Below are 12,856 nucleotides of genomic sequence, written 5' to 3'. Positions count from 1 at the left end.
ATAAAAAAGAATGGATCAAAACAGTAAAATTATTTAAGGAGTTTAAAAATTCTATTATTTCCAGCAGTATAAGATTGTTGAGAAAAGAAGTGGGAGTCTATGCACCTCCTCTGTCTTGCAATTAGCACTTTTACATCGCATAAAAATCCGCAGTATAGTAGCGAAGTGATATGTAGCAGAACTAAAAACCTGTAACCTCGGACAGGAGCAATTAGAATGATGCATTATAATCACATTGAAATAATATTTAGCAGTTTCGAAAAGGATTTCGAAGCTAGTTATCAATCTATAAAACAGGATTATATTGTCCTGCCCCAACTACGAAGGATAGAAACTGAACAATTTCAAGAAAGAACTACAACAAAAGCATGAATTACCAATTACAGAGGAGGACTTCCGCAATCACATGCCGTCAAATTCAGGTAACCGGAACTCATCAGGATCGGTGACGCGCGCGTGTGCGTGAGCGTGTAAAAAAAACGCGAGCGCAGTTAGCCGCGTGTGCGGTCGTTTCGCGCTAATTCTCCGGATTTGTCGGAGATCAGCGGAAGGGGATCTGTCAGTTATTGTCGCGAACGGCTACCGGTTATTGCCGGGGAAATATATCGGATATCACGAAGAGCAGTTGGCCGATGCACCGGCGATCTTGAAATATAAATTTACCGCGATGGTGGACGCGTTTCCCGCGTGCCGTTCCACGGCCATTTCCAAACCGTGTGCAAATCCGCAGGAAGTTGACGCGTGGGTGTACGCACGACGCGCGACGTCCGCTTTTGGCAATGTTCCAGCACGCGTTTCTACCAACGGAACGGAAAGCTTCGAACGTGGAAACGGCGGGCTCGTTTCGATCCTACGGTCACGAGGATCACGCTCGTCGATCGATAAATCGATCGGCAGATTCGTTCTCGGGCGAAAATGCTTCCAGAGTTCGTAGCGGATCGACAGTTTACGGCTCAGACGTCCTCGTAGAGTGGTCTATTAAAACATATTTTGTACGGACATTTGTTCTTTCTATTTCGTAACGAATGTAAATATAAATATGTTCTACATTCTTGTTTTAAATGTCAATTTCCACGGACTCTGTTGTAAAATCTACTATGACGAACAAATTCAATTTACCAACTACAAAATTCCTCTGTCGTTAATGTTTGTAACCATGTATACGTGTTTTTATTTTAATTTTAGATATGTGTGAATACTATAAACGCTAGAGATTCGCAGTCCAGTTATGAATGTGCATAACTGTGATTGGAAGGAAGCCACTTGCAACCAGAAATCGAAGAATTGATTGAACATACTTCTGCACTTGTTACTATAATATATGTTGATGGAAACGAAATGGATACCACGCGCAATTAAAAGATTACATTTAGAATCTCCGTCAGGAGTTTAATTCGATATTTTGCAGCAATAATTGTGTGCAAAAATAAACTGCGAGTCTGGACCATTTAAAAATATGAAAGTTGTAATCGAAGAGGTATATAATGTATAAATCGTGTAGGTCCTATGAAGCATGTATCCGACGGAACTTGAGAGTTACTTAATGTTTCGAAGGAGGAGAACAATGCTCCAGGCTACCGAGAATAGACGAGGAAACACGAGATATGGTTGAATGGAATCAACACCGGGCACCGTTGTATCAGCCGCGCGCATACCGAGTTCTTGAGTGCTTTTCGGCACACGGAATTCGTAAATATTTCGCTGAGAAGCTAAAATAAAGCCTCTCGCGGAATGCATCGGGCCTTGTTCGCCCCGTTGGCTGATTCATCGATTGTTATACGCGAAAACGAGCACTCTTTCCCCGGTAGATTTCCTTCGTTTACTTCGAAATTCTCGCGTAAACTCGAACACGATAATAAATCGACCTATAAATACCCCGGAGAAAAATAATAATTCGCTTTTCAATCACGGAGCTCCATTAGAACCATAAGTTGAGAAAACTGAAGAAATCATTCAGCTTTACACATACAGCTGCTTCAATGTTCTTATGTTCCTTAAAAACCGTGTTATTTGCTAAGAACGATTTTTTCTTCGAAGAAAAAAATATTGAGTGTCTAAGAAATCTAATTATTTCTAAGAAATAAAAATATATTATAAGCATAATTTTTGTATTCTTTCTAATTTATAGGTCTCCGCGATCGCATAACTGCTAATCAGTTTGGGGTAGAGAATTGGAGACACGTCGAAAAAATGAGACCGCGAAGAATGTCTCGGGCGTCCATTTTTTCTGAACCGTTAAAGCGTCCCGTTTTGCTAAATAGATTCCATTCAAATGTACTTCCGGTTCTCGGCGCTCGTTAATTCAGTAAAGGATGCAATTAAAACGCGGCATTTAAGAACGCGAGAAAACACGTCATTAACGAGGCCGTTTTAAGAACGCTCACGGCTGAAAGAAAACAAAATGCCACGCGGCGTACTACACGATAACGAATATTTCCATAAATTATGGGAGGAAAGTTTTCGGCCGCGAATTTTCTCAGGGGCGCAAAGCGAAACACGCACGGAACGCGACCTGCCACGTGGGCAAGAAAATGGATCCAGTTCTATCTCGTTTCGCTCTGTTGCACGCTTAATCGCGAATGAAATCGATCCCCGGAGACTCTACCCGAGGCTTTCCGGAAATTACGGCACCCTTAATAACGGAAAGATACGTTTGATCAATACTTGGTTCGAATTGCTGTTCTACTTAATTCTTAGCAACTTATGCGCCTCCGTAAATGCAATGCGGCAGATCTAGCTGGCGAGAATGGCACGCGATACCGCCATTTTGGCACGGTCACGTCAATAGGACATCTGAATCGCAGGTACGAATTTTCGGGAATTGGATTTTTCGTTATTAACACACCTGTGATCACAAAATTACTAGATATTAAAATAAGTAAGTAATTAAGTCGGATATAATTTTTGGGAAAAATTGTAATAATGTATTTAGACACAATTGATTAAGATGTAATTGATTAAGCTGTAAAGATAAATAAAACTGATGTACTAAAACAAAAATTATTTATCAATTTACTCCAGGAGAAAGACCTCAAGACTTTTGATAAGAGTAATTATTATAACAACGGAAATAAAAAGAATATTTGGTACACGTTAAGAAGAGAGTTAAGTGGCAATTATATGCTAAAAAGATAAATAAAAGATTGATGGTTCAATTACCTCATACCTCATTCTTCATCTTTGTTTCTAGTACCCACACACAAGCAAAGTAGAATATTAATAGAAACAAACAGAATTCAGAAAAATATTTGCTTGTAAATTTTCATTCAGAATCCAGAAAATGTGTGACAGGTTAAATAAAAAATTTACTTCGTTGTTTAAAAAAAGGTAAGTAAACATCTGTCTCATCCACGTTTGTCTACAATGTTCAGTTATAGTAAGGGAGTATATCAATAACAAAGAATACAGATTAATTATAGATTATAGATAGATTAATTATGAAACTAGTTGTCAATTACCGATCATAGATATTTATTGTTGCCCAACAATCCCTGTTTAAATACATTAACCATTAATCATTAATTGTTGGTTTCTGAATTACTTACGGTCAAGGTAAAGTGGAAACGTTATTAAAGTGTGTCGACGTGAACATCTTTTGCAACGTGAAAGATCTGCAATCACGCAACAGTAAACCGTTAGTTACATTAATCATGATTTAACACCGCGCGTCATCAGCGTTCGAAGTCTGATATTCGAATCATTTTGTAAATGGCGGCGACTATGAGCGCGTTCCCGGTGCCGCCATCTGGGATAGTAGATTCCGGGATTGAGCAAGAGTAGAATGGCAGTTACGCGCAGAAGTCTGTTTATTTACGTTCCGTCAATGATTAATTGATGACGAGCTGCTGTCCACGAGCGATGTCTGCTGAGCAAGCCTTGTAAAAGCGGGTTCGAGATTAACCCAGTACTGACCATACGTTACCGCTACCGCCGTGTATTCTCCTCGTGCGGAGTCGCTAAGAGGAAAATCTGTGCCCGGTGCCATTTTCTCTCTGGTAGAAGTTACTAGAGCGCATACGATTCGACAAACTTAGAAACTAAACTTACTAGCTAGGGTCTTTAAAGCTAATTGCGCCTAGGTAATGTAGGTGTCGCGGTCGGATCGCCAATGGCGCATGTAATCTCCAAGCGCGTTCGCGATGGCGCCATCTGGGATCGTAGCTTCCGGTATCGAGCAGCAGTAGAATGGCAGTTGCGCGCAAAAGTCTGTTTATTTACGTACTGTCGATGATTAATTGATCGCGAAGTGTTGTCCACGAGCGATATCTGCGAAGCGAGCGCTACAACAACGGGTTCGGGATGGTGCACGCGTGACAGATCGTAGAAACGGTGAACCGGACACGGTGGAAATGTGGTGATCGTCGACGGACACACGGCTTTCGTCTGGCTGTCGTCATTGTCGTTCTAACCTAATTTTCCCGAAACGTTCTACCCATCGTTCTGGAATTTTCCGACGGAGTGTCAACGTTTGTTTGCCAACAGTGGTTCGGCAAGATGCCATGTTCCCGCGAGCATTGAGCACAGAAACGTGTAAAACTGTGAGCATGGCTGACGAGGTGCTGCCGGCGAGTTTAGAGAAGCTCGAAATTGACCGACTCTCGACGAGCTGTCCCCAGTAAGCAATCCACCGCCAAAACCGAATGCTTGGCTATAGCTCTCACTCTTCGACGCCAGTGGTCGTTTAAAGCGCCTGCTCCCTCGCAAACGAGTCCCGAACGCGTTCGATGTGTCCGATCGCAGAGGCGGTTTTGCGACTCAACCCCCTTTCCGCGCGCGGTCAAGGTCTCCGATTAACGTTACCTCGTTTTCCTCAAGTACGTGACCATCCGTCTCTCTTTCTCTCCCTCTCTTTCTCGCGCTCTTCGTCGCCGTCCCGTGTCTTTGTTTACATCGCGCGTGACTTCGATTTATCAAGTACAGCAACCGTTCGCCAGCATACATTTCAACGACCGACGTCTCATGCTCGTGGTGTCGACGCAACGACCCGACTACAGGGTTAACCGTGATCCGTAGGGGAATCGATATGTTTACATGCCAACAGCGAGTTCGATAAAAACCGTTACGATACGCCGCGAGACGCGAGTCGTTCCTCTCGAACGATCGCGAAACGCAGCAACGTCGAGACTCGATAGTGTTCACGTCGTGACAGTGTTATTTACGTACGTTTCGACGGACATTTAATCGATTCAACGTGGGCGACATCGGAACACGGTTCGAATTGCGCGAGTTTCCTTGGTTTCGCGTCATTGCATAAGCGACAAACTCGACCTTTATTTACCAATATCCGACCCAAGGCTGTGCGCCAGGAGTGATGAATCATCATTGAATAATACAGAACGATGCTCTTATCACGGTTCCGTTGACTCTTAATAAATACATTGTCCGATTAGTACTAGCTATGACATCCGAACAGTGATATTATTTTGTTTGTGTTTACCAAGATCATTGCTGCTGCTGGTCGTCGGTGATAATAATCCTGAACGTTGCTTTTTGTTGTTTCAGTTTAACGACCGCTGACAAAGCAAAGTCGCCGAACCCGTTTAGAAGTACAAGTAAAAGCGTTGGATCCGATTGTAGTTACTTATTTCAAAGGAGATCGATGCCTGGTAGGCCAAGTTTATCCGAAATCAGCCCCAGAGGCGTGAAAAGCACAACGAACTTCAAACCTTCAAAGAATGAAAGAGCACTGGATAAGAATAAGAACTCGATAATCAAAGAGGCTGTCTTAAAATTGAACGACACTGGCACTGCTTGTCTTAGTGATAGTCCAACAAGTACGCTGTTCAAGAAGACTTGTAAATGTAGCATCGCATGGAAGAACAAGAAGGTTTTCGGCCATTGGTCCGTGGCGAAAGACTTTAAAACTCTGAACATTGATCAGGAGAATAGGCAGGCTAAGGACGACACTAGCATCCAAGACAATTACCAAGCGTGTAGTTTCCTACGTGCGCGTAGCAATACAATGCCCAGTTTGAAAAGAGGGCCTGGTCCTGGCAGAGGTAGCGGTAACAGCCAGTCAGAGTCTAGCAGTTCGACCGGTCAACCTTCGAGTTCAAACACATGTTCTGTACAAGCGAGAATGTCTCCGCCTTCGTGCGACGTCACCATCGATGAACTTGCCAGTTACTTCGAGGAGTTTGTTCATATCCCAAAGAAGATGTCGCACATGGCAGAAATGATGTATATTTAATTGTAATGTACCGAGTTACTGGCAGATTTCTTATACAGTTCTTCGAGGACTAGCGTGCAGCGTTCGTGCATAAGAGACATGTCTAAATACTATATGTTTGCTACATGAAACCAATTCAATTTGGTACCTAAATTATACATAATATAAAAGCTCCAAAAAAAATAACAAAAAATATAGAAAGAAAGAAAGAAAGAAAAAACGAGAAAAAGCATCTGCGTATTTGTAAAAAGTATTAAAAAAAAAGAAAGAAATAACATTTAAATGATTCGATCTGGATATCGTTTCAAAGAACGTGATAAGAAAAACAAAAAACACGAAGATAATAAAACACGATGTACGGGTTTGTTTTGTTTTCCTATAAATCGTTTGTGTCCGACTAATTCAATTAGTTTTTAACGAACAGAAAAAAAATTAAATTTAATATCTTTATTTACAAATTTTTGTATTACGAGATGAGAGATTGGTACTAGAATAAATTTCTTGAAATTAATTCATTTGTATCATTCAAATTCCCAGTCTTCTGTTGCTGCTCTCGCGCGATGGTCGTTTGTTCAAGGTCATCAACATCTAACGTGTTCGTATGATACATAATATATTTATCTGCATAGGCTTATGATACTTAATACAATGATACAAAGTAACCGTTAAATTACTTAATGATAATAAGCTTTGGTACGTAAACAATGACGATATATTGATCCGTATTCTTCTTCTTTTTCTTTTTTCTCTTTACTTTAGGTACGAGTGTGAACCATGTTGACGCGCTGTGTACTGTGAGAAACCTTCGACGAAAGCCTAAAACTGCGTTAAAAAATATCCATCTATTTGGTGTGCGCATCACGTGACGACTGTTCGGTTTTTCTTTTCTTTATCATATTCTTCTTTTTTTTTCTTTCTCTCTCCGTTTATTTTCAACATCTACTACGAACGGTATTGTTTAGCAGCTTCTCCGGTACGACGAATGATTTCGTGGTAGCCCCGCGCAACACTCAAACTCTGTATCAAAACATGAGGTCTGTCGCTATATCACAGATTTAGTAAAATTTCATTTGAACGGAGACACGACGAAACGGATTTATTAATTAAAAGGAAACGAAGAAAAAAGTGGAGAGGGAAATGATTGAAGAGCGCGAACGCGCGTTCGCCACGAAGAGAAACCGAAAAGAACATGTTCGTGTTTGTCGACGCGCTCGAAACTTGTCCTCCGAGCCGAGTGACGCGGTGTTTTCTGGACAATAAACAAAACAAAAAAACCCGAAGGGATCGATCTCTGGCGATCCAGACGCTCAATCAAAACGGATTGTTATTACTCGATGTACCTAACAATGGAAACGAAGCTGTGCCTAAATATACAAGTCATAATGCAATGATTGGTGTTGTTAATAATAACCGTACAACGTATGCCAATAGAATCGAAAGTGTCGTTCGCGAAAGATTAGAAACGATACGGCTGATCGGACCGGTAAAAATAGATTTTACAGGATAAAAGTAGTAAAAATACAGTCGAAGTTATCGCAAAGTGCTACTAGATCGATAATTGAGACGGCAAACATTCATAGATTACGAAACTTCCAGTCTGGATCTTTATAATTCTATCAACTTGGTATTGAGAGAGGTGTGCAAACTATTGAACAGGCTTTTCGCTACTCTGCCGTTAGAAATTTCACTCGACAAACTATTATTCTCTGTTACAATCGCACGAACTGTGGCAAACAGCGCCGAAACGTTTGTCTCGCGTAAAAACAATAGATACGATAGTAATTGAATATTGTACTACCTGCGAGTTTTGAATAGAAGGAAACAAGTTTTTGTTCCTCGCCGGTTTCATACATAATCCGGGACCAATAATTTGCATACCTCTGTGTGTCTGTGATAACGAATGGTAGACAAGCATCGAAGAAAAAGTAATAGCGTTACATACTTGCGCAAACCAGCGTATTAAATATACTTTGGACTACCGGACGCATTACGATGATATCATTAGCAACAGGTTCTCTCGTCACCGAAACGCACGTGTGTCGCGGCACCGTTCGGAACGCGGCGTCTCCCGACGAAGAATTCAATCTCGACATTGAAAAAACCGCTGGAAACCTGGAAATTTGCTTCTTCTTCCTCTACCGCGAAAAAACTGTTCCCGTTCGAATATGATAAGAGATTGTGCCCGCCTAAGGTTTGTATTCAAATATCGACGAACAGATAATGATTCAACAGGCACGTGCAATAGAAATTTCACAACAGCTTTTTGTCTTGTACTGACACCGTACTATCGACGGAAGAGACACGTGGTCGTAAAATCGGTCGGGAGCCGAACCTCTCGTGTTCCAGACGTCTGAACAAAGATTATTAACAGCTAAAGATTTAAATCCTTTTCTTTTCTTTTTTTTTTTTGTGTGTACACAGGAAAGAAAGAAAAGATTTTAATTTTCTGACTGTTAAAAACATCGCTGTCCTTTACCAAGATTGTCATTTGGAATTAAAGTATGTAGGGTGAGGGACCCAATTGAGGTGGGGGTACCAATCACTGTGCCTATATCAATTATACTTATTTTAAAAGTATAATGAATATTAAAAAAGAGATGTATAACATATATATTAACTGATATTAATGAAAAAAATCAACATCTCTTTTTTAATATTCAATATCCTTCAAGAAGTAAGTATAATTAATAGTAATTGGATCCCTTGCCCTACATTTTACGACCACATAGCATCGTTTCCAGCGACTACACTTATCGATTCGAACAGATTGTGGAAAATTCGTGTCAGGTATAGTCGTCGAATACATTTGAATACAGCTGTTTCTGTTTTCTCTAAACGATATCAGTCTCTAGGTCCAGTGGAGAAGGCCACATGATGCCCTAACCAGTTATAACATTTAAATATACCACTCTCTTACGTTTTGCTCGGGTAAAATGATCTATGGGGACAGTGACACTCGATACAGAGAAATCAAACGATACTTTCCGCCCACCTGGATGGGGGTGGAGAAACACGCTTGGTCGTGTTCGAACGGACTTGGACGAGTCCGCTGAAAGCGAATCTTTGCTTCCGGTCTACCGAACCTATGGCGACAACATGATCAGTTTAGCGAGACACCTCGAAGAGTTCTCCGTGCGAGAGAAACACAACAACATTTTGATCGGTATAAAACGCTCATTAGAAAAAGTTTTTACTGGACGTAATACAGCTACTCTCTAAACACTACGTAAACATGATGCTTTTCCACGTGCACTCACCGCGTCGTATTATATAGAATAAATTAGTCAACTCACACAACGAAGGTATGGCGTTCGCCCTGCTAATCAAAGTAGAAAACATTATATCATATATATATACATATATGTATTGGTATACTATATATATATCTATGTATATATATATATATATGTATATGTATATATGTATAAAGTCTGCAATATAATGTCGAGTTCGCGACGAGTCCCGGTGAACGTAAGCCGTTTAAATGCATTACACTGACACGGTATCCACGATATATCGATGTATCTTGGGACGTTTGCGGTCAGAACTACGATAAACAAAAGAACCTGGTTGCTCGAGGTGACTTCTCATCAATAACACAATGCGTTGGCCACAGGAAATATTATTAATACTAAAAACATACAAGCTCAATCGCAGACGTGTTCCGATTCTAATTCAATAACAACTTATTACTTATTATTTCATTACTATTTTCATGGAATGTTGCGAACTCGGATATTCTATTTCTCCAACATGTAAAGAAAATTTTAATTCTCCAGCAATAACGTCCACGGTTTTAATGACAGGAATAATATCATCTCTATACAGTTTCATGAATTGTCGTTTGAAAAAATCCGTGGCTTCGAGCAACCAAGATCTCCCATCTCATAGATACTCACGCTAGTCAGGCTTGCCGGGTGCGCTCTGCTTCCTAAACGTGATCAGGTGAAAACGATGGATCCTTCTATTGAGCAATGTTTTACGGGGCGTCCGAAGAGCGCGACATTTTATTGCTGGTCTCTTACTGTCACGGCAAGATGCGCGTGAAAAATGAAAATAATACCGCACAGACACTGTGTAACAATTCACTACACACGCGTAATCTCTCTTTCTCTCATTTCGCACGCTATCTCTCTGTCACGCACACATTCTCTCAGTCTCTCGCGCTCGCTCCCTCGCATCAATCAATTGTTTTTCATTTTTTCTTATTCGTTTAAACGTTAATATCTAAACCTGTCATAATGGCTCATCGTGTAATTTTTCTTCATCTTTAAATCGTGACAATAGTTCAATGTACGCCTAGGGACTTACGTCTAACGATACGTTCCGCGCGGGGAACGACCATGACGACAACAATGATGTCCTCGGAATCGAAACTGGGATCGAGATGTCGACGTTAGAAAAAAGAAAGGTTCGCACGATTGCGCGTTTCACACCCCGAGGAGACTTATCTTTCTCTCTTTTTTGCACGTTTCCTTTTTTCTCTCGCTTTACATTTACCACGCGGCCTACCGCCTAGACACTACCCTAAAACCTGTCGTTCTTTGCGTGTTTAGTAGAAAATTTACAATCTCTTCGCTTTGTACGAGAAACATCGATGACTGAGATTCGACTTTTCCTCCGAAACACAGACGAGAAACGACAGTTCGACTTTGTTTTTGCGTTCTTTTTGCGGGCTTCGATCACAGTAGAAAATAATAATACGTATATTACAGAAACGTATCGTCGTGCGGTGCATTCGAATCGTGTACTCGCAAATACACCGTTCACAGAACAAAAGTATACACCGAAAAAACAGTTTCGTTACTGTTGTCCTTCCCTACTCTTCGTCCCTTTATCTTTTCGTTTGCTTGTTCATCTACGTAGAAAACGTATCAATCTCTCGTATAAAATATTGTTCTACGCGACGGCGCGTCGTTCGAAAACTAAACGATAAGGTCGCTGCTACTCTCTACACATTACCGTAGAACGTGATTGTGTTCTATCGCCGATTTGTGCGTCCGATGGACCGTTCGCATCGAAACACTTCGATCCTCGAGGATCGGACTTTTATCGCGTTACGATAAAAAGAGGAAAGAAAACACGGTTTTTGTGGATTTTCTTTATCTTTTCTTTTTTGTTCGGATCCTAGGAAAGGTCGGTTCGCGACCGATTCGAGATCAACGAGAACGCTCCTCCTTTCTGCTCGCGCTGCGATCGTACATCGACGGACTAATTATTACATCGGTTACATCTTCTACCGTTTAAGGACTCTACTCTTAGCTCTCGACACGTCTCCGGTCTCGTCTACCCTCTAAAACACGCATCTCCTCTCCCCTCGTACGATGATCGGTGCCGCCGTCGCCGACCATACTTCTCAGCTCCTCGAAAATTGTGAAAATGCTTAGTTTATTTTTTAAGTATCTCGAACGACGAACGATTTTTCGTTTAAACCTTAAATAGATACTGGATACGGGTAAAGATTCTATTAATCTTATTATCAGTCGTCTGACTCCGGAATCAGTCGGCAGTTATTTACGATTGGTCACAATAATTTTCATTTTTTCCTTCTTTCTTTTTTTCTTTGTCTCGGCTCGATATTCATATAGTCCCATGGCACACCAAGATCTCAACCGTCTTGAGATGCTCGCGCAATTTGAAAAAGTCCCGGAATAGAAAGAAAAAAAGAACGGTCGAAGAACACTTAGTATACTTCGCGAACACCGTGGAGATATTTTGGCAGCGTTTTTAACAACGATTGCTTCGAGAAATCTGTGGTAACGTTTAGAAAAATTCCTTGCCGCCAGTCTGCGTTTTCGCAGTGTGTTCCAGTTCATTCTCTCTCATTTTTCGCACGATCGTACGCACACTCTGTCATTCCGTTTCGTTTTTTCTCTCCTTTTGTTTCTGTTACGTTTGTGTGTTTTTTTTGTTTGTTTTTTCTTTTTGTTTTCGGAACCTGGAGAGCATCTCTCCTCGGTCGGAGGCTTTTTAACAGTAAATACCATAAAACTCCATGGCACAGTTAATGTGCGCTGGGTGGAAATGACCGTGCGGCATCATGTGACTCGGCATGTGAGCTGTGTATCAGTCCATTGGCGGCTCGAGATACGGTATTTCGCTAGTGACGTTAAATGACTCGAAATAGTGATTCAGGAACTCGAACGTGGGCCGCTTCTCGGGGCTGGCGTCCCAGCATTGCAACATCAATCGATAAATGCTATCCGGCAGCGGGTGATTCAGTGGTTTCGGCATTCGGTAGCCCTTGTTTATCTGCTCTATTACCTCGCGACCTTGCATACCTGCAAAACAAACCAAAGCCAACCATTAACTTTAAGCAATTAACATTTTTTTCAACCAGCGGTGTCTTCTAAAAATTGAGGATTAACGATTGGGGGCTTTTTACTCATTCGTTAGCAGTTTCACTCGTAAATCAATAAGTTACCTCAAGTAACGTAGTTTAATCATTACTTTTGGGTCTGTTATTTAAAAGAAAATGATTATGCTTCTTTTAAGTACAGTATAGTCATTAATCTCTTCAGTGCTTATTAGAATAACAGAGTTAATTGTTACGCTGCGACCAAATGTGAAGATACTGATCTTTTGATCTTGAAACAATTAATGATTAAGCTTGCAGTGGCTAAAGTGTTAATAGAACCCCCTACGACAACCCCCTATAATAACAATTCCCAAAAATGAATCCCTTTT

General features: G+C 41.0%; 2 protein-coding genes across 6 annotated transcripts in view; one reads left to right on the top strand and one right to left on the bottom strand.

The window, feature by feature from the left end:
* The first annotated feature begins 4,123 nt into the window (after nucleotides 1-4,123).
* Nucleotides 4,124-6,680, top strand: LOC143365347 (uncharacterized). Of its 3 annotated transcripts, none has more exons than XM_076805440.1 (2): nucleotides 4,124-4,615; nucleotides 5,503-6,680. In XM_076805440.1, the coding sequence occupies exons 1-2, from the start codon at nucleotides 4,500-4,502 to the stop codon at nucleotides 6,188-6,190; spliced, it is 804 nt and encodes a 267-aa protein (XP_076661555.1). In that variant the 5' UTR covers nucleotides 4,124-4,499; the 3' UTR covers nucleotides 6,191-6,680. The 3 variants fall into 3 exon arrangements, with proteins under 3 accessions (XP_076661555.1, XP_076661556.1, XP_076661557.1); XM_076805441.1 differs by lacking the exon at nucleotides 4,124-4,615 and adding an exon at nucleotides 4,852-5,009; XM_076805442.1 differs by lacking the exon at nucleotides 4,124-4,615 and adding an exon at nucleotides 5,059-5,353.
* A 365-nt stretch (nucleotides 6,681-7,045) lies between these two features.
* Nucleotides 7,046-12,856, bottom strand: part of Src64b (Tyrosine-protein kinase Src64B) — an 86,302-nt gene continuing 80,491 nt past the window's right edge. For all 3 annotated transcript variants that reach the window (XM_076805437.1, XM_076805439.1, XM_076805438.1), the window contains exon 7: nucleotides 7,046-12,450. In XM_076805437.1, the coding sequence (XP_076661552.1) occupies nucleotides 12,236-12,450 (215 nt within the window). In that variant the 3' untranslated portion in view covers nucleotides 7,046-12,235. The remainder of the gene's footprint in view (nucleotides 12,451-12,856) is intronic.

This window comes from Halictus rubicundus, chromosome 2, assembly GCF_050948215.1.
Source record: "Halictus rubicundus isolate RS-2024b chromosome 2, iyHalRubi1_principal, whole genome shotgun sequence".
In the NCBI taxonomy this organism is placed as follows: Eukaryota; Metazoa; Arthropoda; class Insecta; order Hymenoptera; family Halictidae; genus Halictus; species Halictus rubicundus.
Note: the sequence above shows the minus strand (reverse complement) of the source record. Positions and strands in the feature narration are given on the sequence as shown.

Bases quoted from the DNA above. Each gene is read 5' to 3' on its own strand.
- LOC143365347 (XM_076805440.1), top strand. From the start codon at position 4,500: ATGTTCCCGCGAGCATTGAGCACAGAAACGTGTAAAACTGTGAGCATG. The intron at 4,616-5,502 runs GTAAGCAATCCA...TTGTTGTTTCAG, and splicing joins CTCTCGACGAGCTGTCCCCA to TTTAACGACCGCTGACAAAG.